This window comes from Xyrauchen texanus, chromosome 11 (genome assembly GCF_025860055.1).
Source record: "Xyrauchen texanus isolate HMW12.3.18 chromosome 11, RBS_HiC_50CHRs, whole genome shotgun sequence".
NCBI classification, from domain to species: Eukaryota; Metazoa; Chordata; class Actinopteri; order Cypriniformes; family Catostomidae; genus Xyrauchen; species Xyrauchen texanus.
Window position 1 is genome coordinate 27556904 of NC_068286.1, and position 27704 is coordinate 27584607.

General features: G+C 42.5%; 1 protein-coding gene across 1 annotated transcript in view; it reads right to left on the reverse strand.

Annotated features, from left to right (window-relative positions):
* Window positions 1–1017: 1017 nt before the first annotated feature.
* LOC127651338 (glypican-6-like) overlaps window positions 1018–27704 on the reverse strand; it is a 312951-nt gene continuing 286264 nt past the window's right edge. The window contains exon 4 of the mRNA XM_052137116.1: window positions 1018–1194. Within this exon, the coding sequence (XP_051993076.1) occupies window positions 1018–1194 (177 nt within the window). The remainder of the gene's footprint in view (window positions 1195–27704) is intronic.

Sequence of the window (27704 nt, forward strand, 5' to 3'; positions counted from 1 at the left end):
CCTGATTCCCCAATGAATGGCTCGTTTGAGCCTGTTCTTTTGAATCTATGGTTTAAACAGTGTAGTCTGATTCACGAATGAATGACTCTTATGTGCTGGTCCTTTTGAATCTACAGTGCGAACAGTGTAGTCTGATTTCTAAATGAATGACTCTTTTAGGCCAGTTCTTTTGATTTTACAGCACAAAAAGTGTAGTCTGATTCCTGAATGAATGACTCTTATGAGCTGGTTCACTTGAATTTACAGCAGAACAGTGTAGTCCAATTCCAGAATGAATGACTCTTATGAGCTGTTTCTTTTTAATTTAAAGCATGAACATTATAATACGATTCCCGAATGAATGACTCTTATGAGCCAGTTCTTTTGACTCTACAGCACAACTAGTATAGTCTGATTTCCGAACAAACGACTCTGTTCTTTTGAACCAATTCCAGAATGAATCACTCTTCTCAGCTGGTTCTTTTGAATCTCCAGTGCAACCAGTATAGTTTGATACCCAAACAAACAACTCTTAGGAGCTGTTTTTTTTTTTTTTTTATCTACAGTGTGAACTGTGTTGTCCAGTTACCGAATTAATGACTTTTATCAGTTGGTTCTTTTAACTTAATCAAAAATTGGTGTATGAATACAAATGAACCAAAAACATTTACAAAGTCATTGTAAAAAGTGGATAGTAGATTGGAGCCAGATTGAATGCTAGTCAACTTAAAAAGAACCCTAAAAACTTAAATAGCTTAACTATTCATTAACATTCTCCAGTAGTCTGTTTGGTGTAGGTGATGTCACAGGAGTTTTTCAAATTTTGCTGAAAGACCACGAAAACAACCATTTTCTTTCTTTGAAATTACGTGCAGTGACAAATCATACACAATAAGACCAGGAACATGTATTAAGAAACAAAATAATATCAATTTTGATTACATGTTGGCATAAGATTATCAATACTAGCCCAAAATATCTACTCAAGCAGTAGACCCTGAAATATATCTATTGGAATCAGCAAAGTACGATTGTAGTTCATTTCTTACCAATGAAGAGATTCCACTCTGGATCCAGATCCGCTTGGTTGGCCAGGCAACCTCTCATGACATTTTGGCAGTAGTTGGGACAGGGTTTGAGGCCTGGCATTCCTCCACAGTATGGGCAGTATAGCATTTTGGCCAGTGCTTTACTGCAACCTGGTGATATACTGACCTAAAAGAGAAATCGAAAGATGTTAGTTCTCAAAGTTCTGATGAGTGTGGAAATAGATGTGAGAGTTGTTCCCTTTACAAAAAGCTTCACTACGATGTTGCGCTGCTAAGCGCTACGGGGAACAGCTTTAGCTGTGAGCCGAGCTGAATAATGTGTGGAACACGTCAATGAACATTGACCGGAATTTATAGCCTCGGCTGATGTAATCATTAGATGCACCTGAGGCCAGGCTATAAATGGATACGTCACCAGGTGTCGTCCAGAAAACTCTTTTTTCAGAGCGATTCTGTTTCTGTGTGTTTCACAAACCCTGTCAAAACTTTCTTTCCTCTGTTAGAAGTTAGAATCAGTTAGGCAGTGTGCAGTGAACGTTGTTCTCTTCTGTTTAGAAAAAGAGAGAATGACTGAAAGCCGCAAACGGTGCGTGTTCCCCTCTTCCGCTCTATAGCTGAAGACGACACACATCAGTTTTTGCTCAAGAGCACGCTGCTCTCGCGTTGCAGCAGGGCGGGTGTGAGCACTGCGATTTACTTTAACAGGCAGAGTGCGTCGTGCTCGCCTCGCTTGCTTCTGGGAGTCAGCACTCACAAAAAAATAAAAAATAAAAATCATTTGTGGGGCTCTTGCATGGATGTGGCTGAGGAGCAAGAGACGGGTTGATCCCTTTCTCTCACTCTCTCCCCAAACCCAGCTGGTCCTTCACACATGATCTCGACGCTTCTTCGGGTCATGAGGTGGATCGCGATTCTCTTCCCGCCTCCGAGCTTTCCGTCCACGATAAAAAAATCTACAGAGGAAATTGCTCGATGTTGTTACTCGTGCGGTTGCCAGATTGCACTGGCCACGCGAAAAAGAGACCCCCAAACGCTCCAAACGCTCCAAATTAGGGGATATATTTTATCTTCCAGTCTAAGAAAGGGAACGCCTCATGGGTCCCTTCCCTTCTTTGATAACCTCCATGAAGAGATTTTTCGCTCATGGAGAACCCCCCCCAAAAAAAAAAATTATATATATATTATATATTTATATTTATTTCCTTCCCGTGTTCGCATACCCTCGACGTCATTATATTCGACTATCGTGGGTGCTGAGGCACGGCGGTATTCAGTGATGCCGCCGGTCGAAGAGACGCTTGCAGGCTATCTCTCGCCGGGCTCGGCATTGTCACTTAAGAAGCCCTCTCTCCCCTCAAAGCCTTGTAGGGCAACCTCCACTTTAGTGGGAAGGGCTTATCAAGCAGCAGGTCAGGCAGGTGCTGCTCTGCACACTATGCTGTTTTACAGGCGTACCAGGCTGACCCCTGGGCGACCTGAGTGTGGGTTCTGCGCTTGAAGAGCAAGCCGCAGACCCGCCTCGGTCCTGACTGAAGGGAGGCTCAAAAACAAAGTGTGGCGAGTCGTGCTCCTCCTCCCAGGGATTGGGGACAGTCTCGCCGCCCTCGCCAGCCCGAAGCAAGACCCAAGAGAAAACCCTGACGGTCTTACACCTAGATTAGGGGTAGCTCCCTCGGGGCCGGTGCGTGTTTTACTTCACCCCTCCGGTACCCCCTCGAAGCCCCCATTCCCGCCACCTCTTGGTGTTTCGGGTTGCAGAGGCTTCCATCAAAATTGGGTGTTTTAAGCTGTTCCTGCATCTTATTCAGGGCCTTGAAACACCCGACAACCCTCAACAGGAAGTGTTAAAATATAATACCCATCTCAGAGATCCTGGCAGCGTGGAAACTCCTGCCGGATATATTCTTTTCTGTGGGTCTTATAAGGGTGTCAGGATTTAATTCACTCGCCGCTTTTCCGTGTTTCAACGGCGTGTTCTCACTACCATAAACCGGATTTCTTTTTTTGTAAAAACAAAAAACTAATTCTCCTGGTTAAAGGGGCCATGGTATGTGTTCCCCTTCCAGAGAGTTAGGTTATTACACTAAATACTTCCCGTTACCCATGGAGGGTGAGGGGTGGCGTCTGGCTTAGATCTTAAAGCTTGAACTACACGTGGGTGTTCAAGTCCAAGATGATGCCTGTCAAGACGGTCGTGTCTCAAGCCCTACAACTTGTTTGGCTGGTCACCATCGATCTTATGACGCACTTCTATACTTCATTTAGAAGTTCTGCCACAACATGGAAAGTTCCTGAGGTTCACTTCCGGGGGCGAAGTCTTCCAGGGTCAGGTTCTTTCACTCAGCTTAGCCCTTTTTACCCGCACATTCACAATGCATGATGTAGCGCTGGCTCCTTGCGACTCCGGGGCATCTGCATTCTCAATTAGTAGACGACTGGCTGATCCTAGCGCAGTTCCAGGAACTGGCAGTTCAGCACTGGGACATCGTCTTAGCTCATCTGTTTCTCTGGGGTTGAGGCTCAACGCCAAGAAAAGCGTCCTCTCTCCCACTCAGAACGCTGTCTATCGGGGCATCGTATGGAGTTCAATCTCAATGCGGGCACAACTGTCTCCCGCTAGGATTGAGTCCATTTAGATCACCCTGAGCAAAGTCAGGCTAGGTCAAGGTTGCACTGTTATCAGTATCAATGATTTCCAGGTCTCAGGGCGAATGCGTCCACAGTGATCCCACTGGACCTTCTGCTCATGAGACCGTTTTTGTTGTGGCCAAAAGCCAGGGGATTCTTCCAAGGGCCAAAACCCCTAGGCTAAATAGGGTTACGCGCCTCAAGCTTCGTTCCCTTTCTATGTGGTTCAGACCCCGGTTTTCTGCCTTGGGTCCCACTCTAGGTGCGTCTTGTTGTCGCAGGCTGCTAACAACAGACGCCTCCCTGATGGGCGGGGTAGCGGCCTTAAGTGGTCAGATCCAGCTTAAGGGGATAGGAGGGTCGTCAGCTCGGTTGTCACAGTCACTGTCTTGGGTTGATGGCTGTATTTCTGGCCCTGAAATACCTCCTCCTGAGGCTGCCATGTCTTGGTGCGGGTGGACAATGCAGCGGTAGCCTCTTACATAAATCATCAAGGAGACCCACATTCTTGTCAGCTGTATTTCTGACACGTTGGGTTCTCCTTAGGGCCCAGGGCAAGCTCCTGTCACTCAGGTCAGTTATATCCCTGGATGCCCGTATATGGGAGCAGATTTACGGTCCAGACAGAAATTACCAACGGGGGAGTTAAGAACTCCACCCTAAGGTAGTAGTTGCCCAGAGTTCGGGTTTTTGCCTCTTACTGATAGCGCCGCGCTGGCCGAACAGGGCTTGGTTCTCGGAGCTAATCTCTTCCCTCGACGGCTCGCCTTTGGCGATGCCGAACAAGAAGGATCTTCTGTCTCAGGCACAGGGCAATATTTCATCCCTGCCCCAAATTGTGGAATCTTTCATGTTTGGCCCCTAACGGTACCAACTGAGGAACACAGGGCTCTCTCCTGAGGTTATCGAGACCTTTTTAAATGCCGGGCTTTTTCCACTTGGAACAAGTTTGGGTGAGATCTTAGGACAGAAGAGGACCTCTTCGCCTCTATGAATAGTGCAATGTCTCCTCTACTTCTCCCTGAAATCACCCAGCCCCCTTGGGTCTGGACGTTAAGACACATACATGACCCAGAATGTGTCTGTATGCGTTTCTTTCCCGGTTTCTCTGCTCCGGGAGTCTTGGCAATGTTCACCAGCAAGGGTCTTGCCTCCTATTAATGGCTGCGCTGGCTGAACAGGATATGGTTCTCGGAGTTAATATCTCTCCTCGACGGCTCGCCTTGGGCGATTCCGAACAGGTAGGACCTTCTTTCTCAGGCTCAGGGGACATATTCATCCCCGGCCCGAATTGTGAAACCTTTCATGCTTGGCCCCTGCAGGGTACCAACTGAGGTTCACAGGGCTTTCTCCTGAAGTTATCGAGACCATTGCAAGTGCTAGGGCTCCCTCCCTTGGAACTGATCTGGGTAGATTTTACAGGGCAGAAGAGGAGCTCTTCGCCTCTGTTGATAGCGCAATGTCTCCTCTACTTCTCCCCGAGTCACCCAGTCCCCCCCTCGGGGGTGCTGATCGTGGTGGCGCATACATGGCACAAATGCGCCTGCATGCGTTTCCTTCTAATAAGTTAAATTACAGAACCAGCTAACTGCCAGTTTGCTTCAGTTCTGGATTTTCATGGGAAAGAACTGTCAGCGGGCACTTGCCTTGCCACTGCCAGGTTCTATGTGGCTTCCACTTCGGTTTGCCACGCCTTGGTGGGCGGGGTGCCCTCTAAGAGGCATCCTTGCTAGGACCTCTTCATAGGGTAAGACCCCCCTTTTTAAAACCTCTAGGGTCAGCGTTTGGTAGACTTCTGACTCTCAAGATGGTTTTTCTTATGGAAATTACGTCTCTGAGGAGACTTGGGTACCTACAGGCTCTTTCTCTCTTGCCGGCCTGTTTTGAGTTGCCCCAGGTAGGACCAAAAGCATTCTTTGCACCCTCACCCTGACTACCTGCCCAAGGTGCCTTTCGCGACCCTTGGCCGGTTATTCTCTAAGCCTTCTGCTCCCTGCCGTTTGTAACGCCGGAGCAGCTAAGACTTCTCAGACTTTGTCCAGTCTGTACCCGTCAGACTTATGTCCACCGCATTTGCTAGTGGCGTAAAATCAAGGCAGCAATTCTTCATTTGGAAGCCGTGACTGGGTGGTGGTCACGTCCTGACAGACTGTCACTTTGGGTGAGGGACATTACTGCCCGGGCCTACGAGGCGCGCGAACAAGCTTCGCCAGTAGGTTTTAGGGCGCACTCTACCAGAGGGCTCTCCTCCTCTAAAGCCTTGGCTAGAGGTCCCCCTCTGCAGCAAGTTTGTGGTGCGGCAGGTTGGTCCTCTCCGCTCACATTCATCAGTTTTTATGACAAGTTTGTGTTGCGATAGGGTTCTCTTCGCACACATTCATCGAACTTTATGGGTTAGATGCTTTGCTACTCTGGGCTCTTATGCCCTTGAGTCGGCATCTCAGCTCATGCCTGAACAAGTTTGTGATGCAGCAGGCTGGTCCTCTCCGCTCACATTCATCTGTTTTTATGACAAGTTTGTGTTGCGATAGGGTTCTCTTCACACACATTCATCGAACTTTATGGGTTAGATGCTTTGCTACTCCGGGCTCTTATGCCCTTGAGTCGACATCTCAGCTCATGCCTGAACAAGTTTGTGATGTGGCAGGCTGGTCCTCTCCGCTCACATTCATCAGTTTTTATGACAAGTTTGTGTTGCGATAGGGTTCTCTTCGCACACATTCATCGAACTTTATGGGTTAGATGCTTTGCTACTCTGGGCTCTTATGCCCTTGAGTCGACATCTGAAGCTCATGTCTGAGACCTCTCGCATTTTTGTGAGTACACTGCACAACCGTAGGGGTCCGGACAGCCCCAAGTCGGCGGCGTGGGTATTGCGTTCCCGTAGCGCTTAGCAGCGCAACATCGTAGTGAAGCTTTTTGTAAAGGAACGTCTCGGGTTACATGTGTAACCCTTGTTCCCTGAAAAAGCGGAGCGAGATGTTGCGCTGCTTACCGCACTGGGACGTCCCAGGACTGCTCTTCAAAAAGAAGTATCTGATGACAACTGGTGACGTATCCATTTATAGCCTGGCCTCAGGTACATCTAATGATTACATCAGCCGAGGCTATAAATTCTGGTCAATGTTCATTGACGTGTTCCACACATTATTCAGCTCGGCTCACAGCTAAAGCTGTTCCCCGTAGCGCTTAGCAGCGCAACATCTCGTTCCGCTTTTTTCAGGAAACAAGGGTTACACATGTAACCCGAGACGTTTTCTAGGCTGTAAGAGAACAGAGGACAAGTTGGACTGAAATACATTCTTGTGGGAACCTATACTGTAATCTATGATAGGACATAACCTCTGGGAATTGATATTCGCATTCTGACAGCTGTTTAGATCCACCTCTAAGTGCAAACAATAACAGGTTGATTCGCACTTAAAGGGGTTTTCGAAGTAAAGCCTTGAATTGAAAAGAGGTCAAAAATCCTTTTCAAACCACATTTGTGGTGAGACATTTGAAAAAGCATTGCATTTTTCTAAAGCTTGCTCACATTTTCAGCATCAATGTCGGTTCTTCAAAACTGTGACAAAAAGAGGCACCCACAAGACAGAAGCTTTAACCCTTATGTTGGGGTATATTGTTGAAACCTCTGATGGCTTGGACCCTGTGCAGACAAACCTCGAATGACAACATTCTCGCATCAGCTAGCCTTCAGAGCCGCCTAGTACAAAATTCCAGTACTCTCAGATGTCATTCTCCATCTTCATACTTGACTTAAGAGCTTGAACACAAGCCACCTTCTGTCCATCACGTCAACCAAGAGTGTTCTCCAAAGGTCAAGCTTCCATTGTAAGGAGGCACATGGTCAACTGGAAACATATGGGCTGTGCAGACACCTGTGGAGTTCCTTTCCGAATCATCTAAATGGACATGTGTTTATTGCCCTGATGAACCTGACAGTGTTGTATGTAATATGTCATATAGGGTCTTTTCCCTCATGCTTATCTTAGGCTATTCTTTTCAATGGAGAAACAGTGAGCGAGTGCTGATTTTGCATTTATAGTGAGGTTTTAGTGTCTATTTTGCCTTCTGCTGCAGTAGAGAGAGCTATGTTAGTTTTCAATGAAGTTTTCTAATATTTTCAAACACATGTATCTTGTCAAGTTTCACCTTATTTAACCTTCCAAATCTGCACTTTACACATCTCCACCATCTCCTGGTAATTGAAAGAACAAGCAAGGAGGATCAGTAACAACTGTGAAGTTGCTTTACACCTATAGATTCCACGATAAACTCTTCTGCCCTTCATCTTCCAGTTCTTCTCTGATGTTCCAACAGATCTCGACAGCACCCGCACCCACTCTGTTCCTTTCCGCTACTTTTCCAAAGCTACGAGTGTGTCTGGAGTGTACCAAAAATACTTTGTTGCCTGTTATGAGTTTCTGAATGATACACCATCAAACAAAGATGCTCTGACAAGACACATTTTACACTCTGACATAAAATACAGAGTGCTGGAGAGCTTTGAACACAGTGTGCCTGTAATTTCATCACAGGAAGAGCTTTCCACACCCTGTACACTGAATTTTGTTTTTTTATTTGCTCATCAGCCATTCAATTCATGCAGTATACGAGGAGGCTGTGTAGTTATGAACGTGACTTTGAACATTGGATATCATCAGGATATTTCCATCTCCCCTGAGAGGGAGAAAAATTCCTGAGACTATTTTCATGTTTTGTTATGGCCTCTGAAAAGTTGACATGACATAAATTGGGTTTAATGGAGTCTAAAGAGACAAATGTTCAGCACAACAAACTGTTGATTACTCTGCTACAGTAATGCAAATTTTGACTTTTGAATGACTTTTCCCTCATTTGTAAGAGTTACTTTGCTGAAATTTTCCGTATTTTGTGTATTGTACCCAGAACTTCAATCTATTAATAATGGAGGGGGAAAATTTTGGTTATATATATTTATTATTATTATTATTTTGACAAAGTATTATATTCATAAATGCAGATTTAAAAACATCATAATAGCTACATATCTTTGCCATGAAGCTGGCCCAGTCCACTGAAGCAATCTTCAAAATACATCAAATTACGTTTTTTTTTTTTTTCAAGAAACCAAAATCTGTAATCAAAAGATCTCAATATGAACTCAAATATTTCTCATTCTAATTCTGCCAAGAACAAGTAATCTGAGCTATGCTATTCACATACATTTTTAGGTTCTACATTCTTACGGTATGTCAACATTTGTCTCATTTGTCTAATTTTATTTCTCCAAAGTAATTTTCATCTGTTGACTCTTCGCTCAGAACTCCATTAAGCTTTTTGAGTTATGAAATAATATTATTTTTAATTTTGGGGTTTGCCCACTCTATATTTCTAGCACCAATACGTCTTACCTTCGACAAAACTGTCATGCAAAACCGACGCATGGCAGTGATGGAATACAAATATGAAGTGCATGCAATATGATGTGCAGCTGTACACCACAAGCACAAAATAGGACATTTCAATGCTTAAAAGCATGGAAAACAACGTATTTTTCATGAAACTAATGCAGCTTGACTTGTAACTCTTTCATATCCCTGTTGCAAATCAATTCGGAAAGCCTGAGAATCTACCTAAGCCATGAAGAATGCAACATGCAGTAACCTTGATAAGGATGCAGATATGTGTCTCTCATATTTCCTGAGGACTGTGAGATGGGCCTGTGACTCATTTATAAGCCTCGACTTTAGAGGCTTTCCAGGATATCAGTGAATTTCAATAAAATGCTTCTTTTTCAAAACATGATTCGTTATCTGCCAACTGCGATCTAGAATTCCCTTGAGCAGAGATTCTACTCACAGGCCAAAGGTTAACAACGGACCTTGCTTGACATGCATGGCTTAAAAGTGTTTTTTGTTTCAATCAGAACACACTTTTACCAGCAGACTGTCAAGTAGTACACTACTATACAGTAGATTCAACACAATTGTGTTTTTTATTAACTAACATTAACAAAGATTAATAAATGTTGTAAAACAATATATATTGTTAATTGTTTTGTAATGCATTAACAAATGTTAACAAATGGAATCTTTTTGTTAAGTGTTACCGTAAAAACTAAAACATTTTAAGAATCAATTTCAGTGAATGATAAATAAATAAATAAATATGTCAGTCACATGGGGACTTTGGCCAAATTTGACAAAACACATATTTAATCAGACCAGTGAATGTTTTTACTGAAGTCAAATTATATTAATTTTATTTAAAACATTAACTCTACTTGCCAAAATGACTGTTGGGTCAAAAATATATTCTGATTAAAAAAAAAAAAAAAAAAATAAAAATCAACAACATTATTTTTGTTATGAATGCGGACGGAGGCAGACAAGGGATGAGGATCCAAACGCGGGTTTATTGACATGAATGGAAACAAACAGACATAAACAAACAAAACTACCACGATGGGCAAAATGAAAACAAAACACGAAAACACAGGAACTGGGAATACAGGAAGACAGGCATTTGAGCGAACATCAACAACATTCAACGAATGACAGGGTAATGGAGGAACAGGCAGGGTTTATATACACACAAGGGCAGGATGATTACAAACGATGAACAGGTGCGAACAATGACACAATAGAACATGGTGACGGTGACACAGAACAGACAACCAGGGATTGTGACATAACCCCCCCTCAAAGGATCGGATTCCAGACGATTCTAAATGAGAAAAAAAAACATACAAAAAAAACAAAACAGAATCGTCCAAGGAATGAGGGGGGACTGGCAGACCACAGAGAGTGCACGGAGACACCAGACAATCCAAGGGGGGACAAGGGGGCAGACAGGCAGACCAAGGGGGCACAGAGGGCAGACAGGCAGTCCAAGGGGGCACAAGGGGCAGACAGACAGTCCAAGGGGGCACAGAGGGTAGGCAAGCAGTCCACGGGGGCACAAGGGGCAGACAGACAGTCAAAGGGGAGCACAAGACGGGGACTGGGTCAGGTGGCCTGGGAGCTGGCCACAGGGAAAGGACAGGTTCAGGAGGCCGAACCGTGGGAGGCGGAGCCGTTGCAGGCGGAGCCGTGGGAGGAGGTGCCATAGGAGGCTCTAGAGGCGGAGACCTTGAAGGCTCTGGAGGCGGAGCCGATGGAGGTGGCACCGTAGGAGGCTCTAGAGGCAGATCCGATGGAGGTGGTGCCGTAGGAGGCTCTAGAGGCGGAGGTCTGGAAGGTTCTGGAGGTGGAGCCGAGGGAGGTGGCACCGTAGGCGGCTCTAGAGGTGGAGGCCTGGAAGGCTCTGGAGGTGGAGCCAAGGGAGGTGGCGCTGCAGGAGGTTCTAGAGGCGGAGCCCTGGAAGGCTCTGGAGGCGGAGCCGTAGGAGGCCTAGGAGGCGGAGCCGAGGGAGATGGCGCCGTAGGAGGCTCGAGAGGCTCAGAGTGCTCGGGAGGCGCAGCCCTAGGAGACTCGGGAGGGGGAGCCGTAGGAGGCTCAGGGCGGAGCCGTAGAAGGCTTGAGAGGCGGAGCCCGGGGAGGCTCGAGAGACTTGAGAGGCGGAGCCCTAGGAGACTTGGGAGGTGGAGCCGTAGGAGGCTCGGGGGGGCGGAGCCGTAGGAGGCTCGAGAGGCGGAGCCCAGGGAGGCTCGAGAGACTTTAGAGGTGGAGCTCTGGAAGGCTCGGAAGGAGGAGCCCTGGAAGGTTCGGGAGGCTCTGGCTCTTGGACGGTCATGGCTACTGGCGCTGGCTCACTGACGTCTGAGGCTACAGGCGCTGGCTCAGGGACGGTCGAGGCTACAGACGCTGGCTCTGGGACGGTCGAGGCTACAGGCGCTGGCTCAGGGACGTCTGAGGCTACAAGCGCTGGCTCAGGGACGTCTGAGGCTACAGGCGCTGGCTCAGGGACGATCGAGGCTACAGGCGCTGGCTCAGGGACGTCTGAGGCTGCATGTGCTGGCTCAGGGACGGTCGAGGCTACAGGCGCTGGCTCACTGACGGTAGGGGCTGCAGGCGCTGGCTCATTGACAGTAGGGGCTGCAGGCGCTGGCTCACTGATGGTAGGAGCTGCAGGCACTGGCTCGCTGACGGTAGGGGCTGCAGGCGCTGGCTCGCTGACCGGGGCAGGCGTCAACTGGGGAGCGGAAGCCTTTCTTCTCCTCCTCCTCCGGGCGGACGAAGCTGGCGGCATTGGCTCCTTGACCAAGGCAGGCATGAAGGTTGGCTCGCTGGCAGGCGTGAAGGGATGAACCACGGGTGAATGGAGAGTTACCACTGTGGGAGGAGCTATGGGGTCCTCCTCGACGACGGCCACAGTGAACGATGAACCGCAGACCAGCAGAGTCTCCTCAACGAATGCGCAGAGCGTCCAGCCGCGCGTTGCCGGTGGCAACCGCTCCTTGAGCGCACTGTTCAGGTTTGCCCGGAAGAACACCACCAGGGAGGAGTCAGGGAAGTCGGAGGCACTCGCAATCGTGAGAAAATCGTGGATGTGCTCCTCGACCGGACGGTCTCCCTGCATCAGGCTGAGAAGACTACAGTTGGCCTGTAGAACCGCTGGATCCATGTTAGGTCGTTCGTTCTGTTATGAGTGCGGACGGAGGCAGACAAGGGATGAGGATCCAAACGCGGATTTATTGACACGAATGGAAACAAACAGACATAAACAAACAAAACTACCACGATGGGCAAAATGAAAAAAAACACGAAAACACAGGAACTGGGAATACAGGAAGACAGGCATGTGAGCAAACATCAACAACATTCAACGAATGACAGGGTAATGGAGGAACAGGCAGGGTTTATATACACACAAGGGCAGGATGATTACAAACGATGAACAGGTGCGAACAATGACACAATCGAACATGGTGACGGTGACACGGAACAGACAACCAGGGATCGTGACAATTTTAAGCCATTTTAAAGCAAAGAAATGTACCTTTCTCAGGACACTGTATTTTAAAGATAATTTTGTAAAAATCCAAATAACTTTACAGATATTTATTGTAAAGGGTTTAAACAATGTTTTCCATGCTTGTTCAATGAGCCATAAACAATTAATGAACATGCACCTGTTGAACGGTTGTTAAGACACTAACAGCTTACAGACCATATAGGCAATAACTTGTTTGCAGTCACAAGATTCTGATGACGTGCAAAATTCAGACGGAGGGCAGGAAGTGAAAAGCAGAATGGACGAGATGGAGGAAAGTCCGTACCTTACTAGTTTAGATGCGATTACGAGAGAAAGATATAAACAGAAAATCACAACTTATGCTGGACATGATCCTTATGTTATGAAGAGGAGTGATTTTTTAACTGAATTGAAATATTTGCCTGCCTGCCTGGTAGATATAAGCAACTACCTTGTCCTCCAGACATCCTTCTACTCCAGAAAACAAATGAAAGCATACGAAAGTTGTATGGAGGCATACAACTTTTTTGTTAGCGGTTGGGTCAACGACCACGGTACCAAGGTGCTCCACAATGACTGTTCTTTGCTTTTCGCCCAAGTGAGTAGCATATTTTTTTTTTTTGTTAGATTAATCTAACAAACATTAAACGCTGCGGCGCCTCTTGTTGTTAGCGTTACGGTTGTTTACGTAATTAGGTTAACCACTCTCAAAGGTCCGCCGAAACCCCACTAAAGACATGGATCATCACGAAACAAGACGGAGAAGTAATTGCATGGCAGGATAAGTTATTTATATTCCCCTGCAAATACTTTGTAATTAGCTTTGCTATAGTTACGTTTTTTTGTTCCAGTTACAGAGGTACAAACTCAAAGAGAAGAAAAAATAATTACTTTAACTTTAGAAAGTATGGAAACAGCTAACGTTACATAAACATAGACACATAAGTTGTATTAACTTAACTTTGACGAAGTGCTCACTGCACACATGAGCATTACCGACTTGGCTCCTCCAGACCGCAGACACAGGTTTGCAAGCCATTTTTCCAGCATTTTTCAGTCAATTTATTGCATTTTCCCCCCTATGAACAACAACTTTTGGTACGCAATAAAAGCTCCTTGTGGTTTCTCAGTTTGAGCAACCATAAGTGATGCAAAACATAGGTATTTTGAGTTTGTGATAGTACTTTCCTATGTAGAAAATCACTTCCTGCCCTCCATCTGCATTTTGCACCACAGCAACGCAGTGCCATGACGTCATGTGCAAACAAGCTATTAAGGTCTCAGCTATAAAAACTTAGGACACTAAAGAGACCTTTCTACTAACTCTGAAAAACACCAAAAGAAAGATGCCCAGGGTCTCTGCTCATCTGCGTGAACATGTTTTAGGCATGCTGCATGGAGGCATGAGGACTGCAGATGTGGCCAGGGCAGTAAATTGCAATGTCTGTACTGTGAGACGCCTAAGACCGCATTACAGGGAGACAGGAAGGACAGCTGATCTTTCTCGCAGTGGCAGACCACATGTAACAACACCTGCACAGGATCGATACATCCGAATATCACACCTGTGGGACAGGTAAATGATGGCAACAACAACTGCCCGAGTTACACCAGGAATGCACAATCCCTCCAACAGTGCTCAGACTGTCCGCAATAGGCTGAGAGAGGCTGGACTGAGGGCTTATAGGCCTGTTGTAAGGCAGGTCCTTACCAGCCATCACTGGCAACAACATCGCCTATGGGCACAAACCCACCTTCGCTGGACCAGACAGGACTGTCAAAAAGTGCTCTTCACTGACGAGTCGTGTTTTTTCTCACCAGTGGTGATGGTCGGACTCATGTTTATCGTTGAATGAGCAATACACAAAGGCCTGTACACTGGAGCGGGATCGATTTGGAGGTGGAGGGTCCGTTATGGTCTGGGGCGGTGTGTCACAGCATCATTGTGTAACGGGGTTGTAATATTCATAATATGAATAATTTGGTTCACTAAAATCCCTCTGATATTTTGTAGATTATTTTCTTGTTTTGTTTATACAATCTTGTTATTTTGACAAAGAACTGTTTTTGGGACTTTTGTTTTGTCTTGGTGCTGGTAGACGCCATTTTTGGATCTGCACGCTTCTCTCGCCAGTTCACTTTATGCATGCTGGGGAGAGGTAAGAGTTTTCCCGTCTCTTCATATAAATAGTTGTTAAAGTTCGTTGAAGTATTAAAATAAGTTTGTTTATTACAACAAGTGTTGTAAAAGGGTTATATTACGCTTGAATATTAGTTTTATATTTGGATTGCATAAATGTGTAATTATATCGAGTTCAGTGGGCCATGTAACACAAGCTGGTGCACCTTGAATAATTGCAGACCAGCTAATGAGTTTTATATCATGCAGGATGTATAAACGATGCGTTTACATCCTGAAGATGTACTGAACTTTTGATGTTTTACACAGGTATTTCTCTTTAATCCTATCCATTCATGTAAATGTATTTTGATATATTTTCACAATGGAAGATTTATTGAAATGTGTTCATGCTGTCTGTAGAGATCACAGTGTGCGATAGCATGTGATAATTCAATTAATTATTAATTAATGTTAATGTGTATTTACTTAATTGTTATACATTTTATTTAAGTGTTTGTTATTCATTCATATTGATTGTTGATGATACTTTTGATACATATATATGTGAATATTTATATATGTATTATCTCGCCGGTTCACTTTATGCATGCTGGGGAGAGGAGGTATAAACGATGCGTTTACATCCTGAAGATGTACTGAACTTTTGATGTTTTACACAGTTACCACATGCAAGCTGAGGAAAGAGTGAAACAGACCAATAAACATCCTTTGGTTAATCAGAAGCGGCAGTTGTCCGACCTCTTTTTCATACACAACGCAGAACGGTTAATAGCGGTTAGGAGTAGACCGGTTACAATTGGACTGAGCTTGTTGCATTGCAGGCAATCTCAATATTGTATGTTACAGGGAAGACACCCTCCTCCCTCATGTGGCTCATCCTGACATGATGCTCCAGCATGACAATGCCACCAGCCATACTGCCCGTTCTGTGTGTTATTTCCTGAAAGACAGGAATGTCAGTGTTCTGCCATGGCCAGCGAAGAGCCCGGATCTCAATCCCATTGAGCACGTCTGGGACCTGTTGGATCAGAGGATGAGGGCTAGAGCCATTCCCCCAGAAATGTCCGGCAACTTGCAAGTGCCTTGGTGGAAAAGCGGGGTATTGTCTCACAGCAAGAACTGGTAAATCTGGTGCAGTCCATGAGGAGGAGATGCACTGCAGTACTTAATGCAGCTTGTGGCCACCCCCCCCCCCTTTGTTCTGGGACACATTATTCCATTTCTGTTAGTCACTTGTCTGTGAATCTTGTATCAGTATATGTCTTCGCTGTTTAATCTTTTCATGCTCATACAAATATTTACACATGTTAAGTTTGGTGAAAATAAAAGCAGATGAAAGTGAGAGGACATTTCTTTTTTTTTGCTGAGTTTACTTAGATATGATAGTACATATTGCTGTTTATTTCTATTGTTATATTGGTGCATATAAATAAAATGGTTCAATACATTTTTTATCTACTTGGCAACAATGGCTGTTTGGTTGAAACGATGGTCCCTCTGACTGAAAATAAAAATCACCCTTTTAAGCCATTTCAGAGCAAATGCATAAATATAAAAATAGCTATACAGCTCAGCCATACTTAATGTTATTTATAAATATAAAGATTTGATACAAGATTTCAAGATTTATTTCAATCCAAATATGCAGTTTGAAGATTCAATTAGAGACTTAATACTCTGAAGTAACACTAATGCATCTTATTTATCTCTGTAAATGATGAATGACTATCGGATGTTTGAATGTGACATTTTTTTTTTAAAGGGATTGCGATCTTACAGCACTCTTTCTTAGGCATAAGTGTCACCAAATGAAATAGCCAAAAATAATCTGTTCACAAACAGATTCCAGAAAACTCCCTCTGTCTTCCATTGGTTGCACAGACAGATAGTCCAAACTCACACTATTGGTCGAGCTGAGGGCGATGTTAATCTTTTTGAAGAAGTCAACCTTCAAATGGCTTTCTTGACTCTTAGCATTTTAAGCTAGATGCAAGAAAAAAGTAACATACACACACTATCTTCAAGTGCACATGATAATATGTATCAAGCAAAGTGCCAGCTCAAACTAAATCTAGAGACTCCTTCATCTAAAATCCGAAATTAGGAGCCTGGTGACTCTAAACAATAATAAAATAAAATCATACACTTTGCTGTATGAACAGGAAGAAAATTAAATTATTTTGAGCACCCGCTCAGAAATCCTGTTCAGCACATTGTGTTCCATTTTAAGCCTAGAACATTTGATTTCTCATTCAGAGTTGAACCACGTAGCCTGGGTAAACCGACCCATGGGAAATCTAGCAGAGCAAATCCTAAGACTTGCATCTAGGAAGGGAAATATATGACCAATGCTTTTAGGAAAAGGCACAGAATTAACAATGAAGGGTGTTAAGAGATAAAATACAACAGTAGCAATCTGACAAGCTTACAGATGCTCTTATATGACACTTCTGGCATGAGAAAAAGACCATTCCCATCAGCAGATTCATATAATCCACAGTTATTATGACAGTATGCCCAATCCGATCCGGCACACGCTGCATAATCAACTGCGAAACATTCACAGGCTGGTGAAATAGTAAAACTCTGAGAGGAGCAGCTTGCGAGTGTAGGCTTGGATATGATATAATCAGATCAGGGAAGAGATAGGCACCTCCTTGTGTTTCTGCTGCTTTCTTTTCAGATGTCAGAGAAGGGCTGAGAAGCTACAGGTAGCGGCATAAGAAGTTAATAAGGTTGCAGAAGTTAAAAAGAGCAAATCCAGCACTGACATTGTGCTCTTCACTAGAGAAGATACAGAAGTTCTCGAGTCTTAACTTTGACTTTGTGAAGTTTCTTGAAGAAAAGCATAGCTCTTTCTCTGTGCCTGGAGAAATTACGACAGTTCCAACCGCTGCTTTTACATAAGACATTCTTCCATTTTATTTCTCTCATTGTTGCTGTATATTTCTTGATTGATAGAAAGGAATGCAATTTTTATTTATAACCAAATGACGAGGGCCCCACTCTTTGCATGCACAATGCTGATGGCTCTCATTAAATGTCACTAAATATACAGGTTTGAGTTTGATTACATTGCTCCACACCAACATTTGAGAGCGTTGGCATCAAACTCAGCTGCTCTGCGCTGTCTATTAGACTGTTCAGCAGTGCATTTCGCAAATAATGACACTGCTTACCCACTATAGTGCAATGCATCATTGGAGAAATTAACAAGATAGTCATTCTAGATAGTCATTAACTAGATAGTCATAGACTGTTTCTCGAAACCGTAGTAACTATGTTGCACATCAATCATTCGAACCACATTTGTTCAACAACTGAGCCATCGTAATGACATTATGCAGGGGGTGGAGTAATTACTTTCAGGAAAATTGAATTATGATAGCTCATTTACACGTATGCCAGAAATAAGTTTAATAAGAGAAAGATGCTGAAGACACAAAATCGGTATGCATCGTGTAATAAGACAGATGCATTGTGTTACAATAGATGTGTTTCTCTCAACTTCGGAGTTCACCCGATAAACTTGAGCACAAACACACATGCACACTCTTGAAATGTGCAGGTTCTAATCAGAAGAGATCACCCCATGCCCTATTCCCTTCAAAGTCTTCACCATCCACTGTGATAGCAGTGGAGAAATTTATCCAAAACAGTCATTTAGAACTCACTTTTTAATTTTAATGGAAAATTCAGTTTGAAGCTATCTATTATGATTTTTCTTCCTTCAGTGGCTGATTTTTCCAGTTTGGAATTCAGCCAAAAATGCCACTTGTAATGTGGACACAGAAGCTGTGTTCTCCAACAGAAACCACTTGTGATAAAGCGCTTTCTCTTAACAGCCTTTAATCCCTTAAATGGCTGTGTTCATGTTTAAACTATTTTGGTAAAAATTGAATTTACGACCATAGTTGGCTATCAATGCTTTTGGGAAACACACCCCTGTTTAGTCAAGGTAGCGAGTACCGCTGTTTTGGTATGCTTTTGGATCGTTTGCAATTTGATGTTTCTCTAATAAAACAGAAAGTGGCAGTGCATAATCAAAGAGATTCAGCCAACTCTCTAGCCGCACCAGCACGATAAAATCATCACAAAATGAGGTTAGTCTGGAGCCCAGGATAATTTCAAAGATTTATTTTAAACTAAATATGGAAACACACATTTTAATATATACTGTAATATATATAAAAAGTTGGGTCCAAGAGTCTTTAAACATTTAAACTGGAAATAATGTAAATAAATACATGATTTTTTATTTTTTTTTAAAGATTGTACCCTATTTTAATTGTCTGATCAACTAAGCACATTTGTGATAATGACCAACATGATCACACAGGAAATCAACATGTTTCTTATGGAAGTTCATGTACATTGTACACTGATTTAAATCCCATTCAGCCAAATTACTGACAACCACCATTACTCATAAGACATTTTGCGGGACAATGCGGGACAAGAGGATAACTTACTATTATTGTACTAGGTGAATAAATATTGATTTTATATTAGATATATTTTTGCAGTGATGTTAAATGTTAATGACAGCGCTGACCGGTGCTGTGAAAGTCATTCAGTTTGGCATAAGGTCTATGATACAAGCTAATTTTAACAGCACAGACCTACCCAATCTAAATATAACAAAGTGGAAAATAATAATCTAATCGTTAAAAAGCGCATTTCCAAATAAGCACACCATTAGGAAAGACTAGAAAGATTAAATGCATTCTTACCGGATTTAGTGCATCTTGAATTCAATTTTTTTGTCTGATCTGGCAGCTTCAAGTAGGGCTTTCTCATTCATTACATGTCTGTAGAACTACTGGCAGGTGTAGTTCACTTTCACCAGGAGTTCACACAGATGCTCAGTTCCTTGTTTCTATCCACACAGAGGTCATCAGAAAAAACACCCACTCCACGAATGCGTTGGTAACAGGAATGCTCAAAGCCAAAGATACCGGTGCTGTCATGTTTGGGGAACTGAAATGCTTCAGCAGAGCGGTCTGTGAAACTTCGTGGCATACACTGCACTCTCCTTTTTTAGGGCCACCTGTAACTGGTAACCATGTATATATTTTCTCCCATTCTTTATTATATGAACAAAGACAACTTTTCTTCTCGGGAGCTCTGGATAGATACATTTTTCTGTTGTTGATCCATGCGGGACAGGTGGTCACACTATTTTGCACTGAGCAGCTGAAAATAAGGTGCAGCCTTTTACAGTGGTAGGTCTAGTGATGTGGCAGGAGGGACACAACGTCTCGTTCCCTCCCTAGGGGAACGGAGGTTACAACAATAACCATGATGTTCCCCTTCTGTCACTCACTCGACATTGTGTTGAATGAAGTGACACAAGGGGTCCCATCTAAAAATGGCATGCACTGACCATGTTACGTGAACTGTCGAGACAGGTGCAAGCAGGCTACTGCATGCTAGAGGCAACTGTGTCGGCCGCACATAGCCCTCCCCAACGCCCCCAAAGAGATGTCACATACAGACCTTAGGTTCCCCGCACCCCTGAGGGAGGTTTCCAGTCCAGCCCCATGCTCACGGGGGCCCGGTTAAGCATATCGGACATCTGCGCGTCCCGAAGGTGCAAGCCCAGTTGAGACATCAGCATCAGACGCCGCTGTGACAATCTCTGATGCAGCGGTGATGTCGTCATCCAATTCCGGGGACTCAAGGGAGAATGCTGGCTGGCCGCGAGGTGAGACGCACTAATCCCGAGCACGGACGGAAGCAAGCAAGTGTGCCGGGGGGGGGCGGGTGGTTCGTGGGCATGCAAATACAGACTGCCAACTTGACATTGGCCTTTTATCAAGTTCAGAGGTATGTTTCGCGTCCCAGGAAGACCCCTTGTCTCACTTCATTCGACACATCGTCGAGTGACTGACAGAAGGGGAACCCCTTTTACATACACACAAGTAGACAGATTATATGAATTGATGGATGGATGGGTGGATGGATGAATGGATGGACAGATGGAGGGACAGACAGATGGATGGACAATAACAATGCTTAAAGCACCTAATTATACAATTATAATATTTGAAGTGTGAATTTTTCAACTATGCAATGACTAATACTGTCTGACAACACAACCAACACAAACTAACAGACTTTGAGTGAACTCTTGTAAACAATCTCTGCTTGTGCCCCTGGCAAAAATAACAACCCACACAAAAAGCAAATAACAACCCACACAAAAAGCTTAAATTTAAGCTGTGTGTTTGTAAATCACAGTACTGAAGTGTGCATGTTTACAAATATGCATGGATGTCTCAACTGATCACCAAAAGAGTTTAAAATGAACATTTACAAAATATTGTTGACTGAAGAGGACTGTAGTCATATCTGACCAAAAACAACTGCTTCTGAAAGACATCAGTAAAATAAAGAACGAATAGAAACTTTTGCTGACAACTCCTGCCTCTCAGATGTTTCTCATAAGACAGACCCCAGTAAGCTCACATCTGTCGCTTCCTCATCCAGGTAGACGGGGATGACCTGCCGGCAGATGGGGCGAAAGGCACGCACCTCCCCAGGGAAAGAGGGGGGGAGGGGTGTATGTTATGCCGGGGGCCCCCAGCCTGAGAGAACAAGGGAGGAATGTGACAGGCCGGAGGGGTCGTGATTCTACACTATCAGGCTAATCAAGCCTCCAAAAGGGATAAAGGCCAACTGCGGAGGATGGTGCGGGAGAGAGAGATCGTTTACGGACATGTCCGTCATGTGTGTGTGTTTGTCTTATGTTTAAGTTCATCATTAAAACTTATATTATTTATATTGCCAAGCCGGTTCTCGCCTCCTCCTTTCCACTGAACTACTTTACATACTATCTCATTTGTGTCTAATTTTTGTCTAAAAGAATTTAAGAGAAACAGGTTTGTGTTGTACTCTTGTAACAAAGGAATTTCGATTTCTTGTAACATGACCCCTTTAAATGAAACATGACTTAGAACTAAAAATGTCTTATTTATGAAGTGTCAACCTCAAAAGAAAACTCTAGGAGCCTTCATATCTTCATTGACACAAAAAATCTTACATTATCCACAAATCGTGTTCCACGATTCAAAACGGAGCCTGTTTTCGTTTTTCAGTCTTCAATGTTTCTGTGTGCATTTGCACATGTTTTTCATGGATAATGTGATGTTAAATGTATAGTTCACCCAAAAACTTCTCATAATGCATGACATTTTGTCTTCTGCAGAACACAAATAAAGATTTTTAGAAGAATATTTCCATATATTTCTATAGGTCCATACAAAGTGAATGGGTTCCAAATAAAGGGAACGTAAAAGTAATCCATATGACTGCAGTGGATAAATCCACATCTTCAGAAGCAATATGATAGGAGTGGGTGAAAAACATATCAATATTTAACAAACTTTTTGTCATAAATGTTTCTCCCTGCCCAGTAGGGGGTCATATTTTTTATTTTATTTATTTGACCTTTATTTAACCAGGATAATCTCTCTGAGATTAGAAATCTCTTTCACAGGAGTGTCCTGGCCAAGAATGGACAGCAGTTACAGTCACAAAATTACAAATAAAAAACAAATATAAAATTTCAACACTTAAAACAGTTGCACATCATTGAGTCTTCTTCAATGGACCGAATAATAGTTTTGAAATGTTCCATAGGCACCAGAGTTTATAATTTCAATTTTGTTTGGAGTCGATTCCATTCAAATGGAGCTGCATCGTATGAATGATGAATGTGAATCACCAAAAACAGAAGGAGAAAGTGAAGGAAAAAGGAATTGTTCTGTTTCTCAATCACACCTATCATATTTCTTTAGAAGATATGGATTTAACCACCAGTGTCGTCTGGAGTACTTTTATGTTGCCCTTATGTGGATTTTGAAGCTTCAGAATTTTGGCACCCATTCACTTGCAGATTTAATAAATTCATACATATCTTGGATGTCATGAGGGTGAGTAAATGATGAGAGGAATGAAAGTTTATGGGTGAACTAACCCTTAAAGTGTATTCAATTTGTAAAAAAAAAAAAATTGTTCCATAATACAGATACTTTACAGAGTGGTAATGACCGTCTTTTGACAGTGCCTCACTGATAGATGAAATCATTAACTATTCAAGTTGAGCCTGAACTCAATGTTTACTTCAATGGTAGTAGTTCTCCATCTGGATTGCTTGTTTCGGTAGTTTTTACCAGGGCTGCATATAGAGGTAGAGCGCTCTACTGACAATTTATTCTCTTCAGATGCCCTTTTGGATACATCCTACTTCTTGAGCAAGTTCCAAGGGCACAAACTAGGCACCGACTGCGATTTCCACAAGGCTGCATGTTCATAAAGATTTTACAGTGTTGGTTCTAACCACTGGCTTGTGCCAATATTTAGCTTGACAGTTTGAGGGCCTTTGCAGGAAAGTCTGGTTGCAGATATTATCTTCACCTCTGACAAAAGACTCCAACGAGACAGAAATCGAACATTTCTGAAAATGATTTTCCAGGAAGTAACAGAAGGTCTTTATTTCTGTGCTCTTTGCAGTCAATGACTGGTCAATTTGCTATCACAAATGTGCCAGTTTTGAGGGTCCTGACTGAATTATAGTAGTAGAAACCAATTTTGTCCAAAGAAAAAATGCATTCAAAAGAATAAAGTGTTTGAAGTCACACTTACATGAGCATACATAAAATTATGCTGCTACTAGAAGATCTGCAATAGAACAAAGGTGTTTTAATATGAATAATAATAATTATTATTATTAGTAGTAGTAGTAGTAGTAATTATTAGTAATAATAATAATAATTATTATTAGTAGTAGTAGTAGTAGTAATTATTAGCTATTGAAATCTGTCTGTTTACTGAAAATGAATTCACTACCCCCATTGGCCGAAGCAGGAAGGCATATTAGTGGGCAATCCATTTTAGTTGTGGTCCTGACACACAGGACCCCTCGAAAATATCTGCAATGAAATATTTCCCTTAAAAAAAGAAATTATGACGTCTGCATATGGGCTAAAGTGAATTGGTGATTCGCTTGTTTGAATTGGCTCATTACAACCGTCCAGACAAGCTGATTCCCTAAAATGATTTGGAATTCCCAACACTACATTTAAGTCAATTGGTGAGTTGAAAAAAAAATTAAATAAAAACAAAAGTATAATACCAATGCAAAAATAACTGAACTACTGTGTAACTACCATTACAGAAAATACAGCTTCCCTAAGTGACTACCTATGCTAAGATCCATCACTGCATATTTCAGTATTTACATATACCCCCTATCCCAAATCCCAACCCTAAACCTAGCCATCTGTGGGGGTAAAATGTAATTTTAAAATGGCAATGCAACCTCCAAATTTCACTCACCATTGTTTACGTGAACACGTTCACTTACTGTTTCCCGCGGGACCAGAAACCATATCTCTGAAATTTCTCGTGCAACACACTACCAGTAGCACTAGGGTCATGTGCTCGTGAATCAAATTTTTTGTTGTAAATTATGTAATACAGTCAACAGAAATGCATATTTTATTAACTCTGTCACATAACCACCATCCTTAAACCTAACTATCAGTGGAGTAAAAATGCAATTTTAGAACGTAAATGCAACCTCTGAATCGAGATCACCATTGTTTATGTGAACACATTTACTTTCTGGTTCCCTGCCTCTTGGTTGCTCAAGCAATATGCTATAAGTAGCAACTCAGGATAATGTGTTCACAATTGAATTAATGCAAAAACATCTGATGGGGGATGCCGCTTGTCAGTAATTAAGCAGAATGGTGTTGATTTCAGGAACATGTCTGGAATGCTTGGACTGTAATGACTGTAATCATCTTTAGATTTGTCATTCCTTGCTCAGTTTTGAACTTTAGCCTTAATTTTACATCTGCAACTGCTCACTTGCTTGACTTTGATTTTATTCTCTTTCAAAAGTCTCTTTCTATGCAGAGCGGAGGACACATGGCTGGCTAAATTTTCAAATGAAAAGCAGAGGAGAAAGACAGTCCCGGCAAGGCAAGTCCGGTGTCAGTTTTTGTAAAGTCAAAAGGCCCCTCTTAACATTCAGGTCGGACAGGAAAAAGTCACCCTGGCGTCCTCGCCAAACCAGCTATCTCTACTGTCTGAGTCACCCATGAAGGTGAAGAGCCACATTTGATCTTTTATCTGCCCTAGCCATCAGTGACGGCCAGGGCGATTGTTTTTTTTTTATGAACTCTAACATATGCCTTCAGACTAAAAGCAATATATCACTGCCCCTGCTCCGGGCGTCTGTCGCCTGATCTCCAGTGTCCCCTTCACTCCCAGGCCAGGGTGTCATATGGTGTTAGGTTTACACCCTTGGGCCACCCATCCATCCGGTACTTCGCTGATGAAAGGTGTCGCACTTGACAGAGTCGGCACTTTAGCCATGTCTCAAGACCAGCTAAAATGTCAGGGGTCATCAGAGGCACATCGCACGCCAGGAGCATACAGACATTATGTCACAACACAGGGTCTGACAAGCTTGATGCTCAATTATCCTCACCAACTACAAAAATACACACACCTGTACTAAATCAAGACATCTTCATGTGTACGTGTCACAGTTCTGGGTGAACAATATGTCCTTATGCAACTACAGGAAGAGTCCACCTAAAAACAACAATTATATCATGTGCTAATCCTTATTATATTATAACTCTTTTGCATACAAATAAATTAAAATAAAAAAATAAAACATTATGACCAAGGACTGTCAAGCCCTAAAATATGACAATAACAAAGCAAAGCAAAGCAAAGCAAAGCAAAGCAAAGCAAAACAAAACAAAACATAAAAAACAAATACACACTATATTCTGTAACTTGTGTACTTATTTAAAGTCTTCTGAAGACAAATTATAGCTTCCTGGCACAAACAGACATACTCTCACGAACGCCGGTGAAGGCGCCTCCTCAACCGGCCACCGGAGATCGGTTTCACCCGAGTATTGACTCTAAACTACATTTCCCATAAACCCACATACCTGGCGTGATTACACTCCAGCTGACTCTCATGATTATCACTCTGCTTAAACTGTGTTTGAATGTTCATTAACCGCGAAGTCTTGTTTTGCTCCGGCTGCATTTCTGAGCGTTTACTACTGTTATATCTGATTCTCTGTGTTTTGACCCTTGCCTGATTACTCCGTCTACGTCTGTCTGCCACCTGCATTTACTGAGTTTACGCCTGCCCCTCTACTATTGATAATTGCTGCCTGCCCTTATTCTTTGCCTGTCTGACCACGATTCTGCCTACCTGTGACATTCCTGTTTGCCTGCCATTTACCTTCGCCTGTACTTTACATTGCCTTCTCTAATAAATCGCTGATGGATCCCAACCAACCTGAGTCTTCATTACACATACATTTTAAGTAATTGTTCACCAAAAAAAAAAAAAATTTATTTATACTCTAATATTTCCTCACAATTATGTTCCAAAGCCATTTTACTTTTTTTTTAACAACTAATGAGATATTTTAAAGAATGACATGGTTGCTGATTTTCATACAAAAGCAGCTGATTGTGACTCACTTTAAATCTTAAATAAGCACCTAAAAGAATCATAAAAGTAGTCCATACATCACATGAGTCATATTTCAAATCTTCTGAATGCTTTCAATCATGTTGTATGATATACAGACAGAAATTTAATTTTTATTCACTCTCAGATCATTGATCAACTCCCATTAACAGGGCATGAACCAAATATGGCATCAATAACATCAAATCTCATTGTTTCTTGTGTCATGACATTTGGTCATGAAACACGCAAGAAACGATGAGGTTTGATAATATTGACATGTTGCGATATTTGATTTTGGCTTTGTATACATGAGTTGATCAACTATTTTATTTGAGAGTGAATAACTCTCAAAACATAAATTTTAGTCTGTTCATTACAAAAAGTGATTTGTTTTGTCTTCAGAATACTCTGAATATACGTAGCACACAGGTCACATGCTATTATTATGGTACTTTTATGGTTCTTATTGTGGGATGTGGCAAATTCTTGATTCTTGTAAACAATGTGTTGAACTGAGCTCTCTGTCAGAAAGTAAATTTGTATTTGAAAATCTCTGATGTTCCCAAAGGAGACCATCAAGAAGATCTTAACAGATGTCTATTCGTTAGAGAGACAGACTACTGATTTTATTGAACAATGCAACTATATCCAGCTATATATGCTGCAATATGCGCGCACATATATATATATATATATATATATATATATAGGCATAGTGGTGGTGGCGTAGTGGGCACATAAAGTAACTGTTAATCAGAAGGGCGCTGGTTCGATCCCCATGGCCACCACCATTGTGTCAGGTTGCTCGGGGATTGTCCCTTTAATAAGTGCACTGTAAGTCGCTTTGGATAAAAGCATCTGCCAAATCCATAAATGTAAATATATATATATATATATATATATATATATATATATATATATATATATATATATATAAACTTTTAGCATGTACAGGATGATGATGCATCCAACATCCAACATAATGTCAAGGGAAATAAATGGAAACATTTGCTAATAATTTTGTAATAGCACAAAATTTATATTACCCCACTACTGGGGAAATCTTACCATGGGAGGCATCTTCCCCCATCTTACCCTATATAATAAGTCTTACTATTACGTGCAATAACATGTTAAGAATGTTAATTTTGAATTAATGCTTCTTAAACAACTGTTAACAACACAACACATAAACTCTTACAATGTGCCCATGCATATATCAGTGATGTAACCGGGTCTAGCAATCACGATTACAGGATTGTACCAAAGTAGCCGCATGTTTGTGTAAAAAGGTGAATGAAGAGACAATATGATTTGTCCTGTCAAATATTACACTCTGTTTTAAGTTTCTTTACTTATAGAGCCTCCTGCTTTTATATTAATGTTGGCAATATATATACAGTATAAAAAAGGTATACAAAGAGCACCAAAGTTGATGGAAAGGCTCAGTTCAGTTGCAAACTGTGGCAGGGCGGAGGGCCGG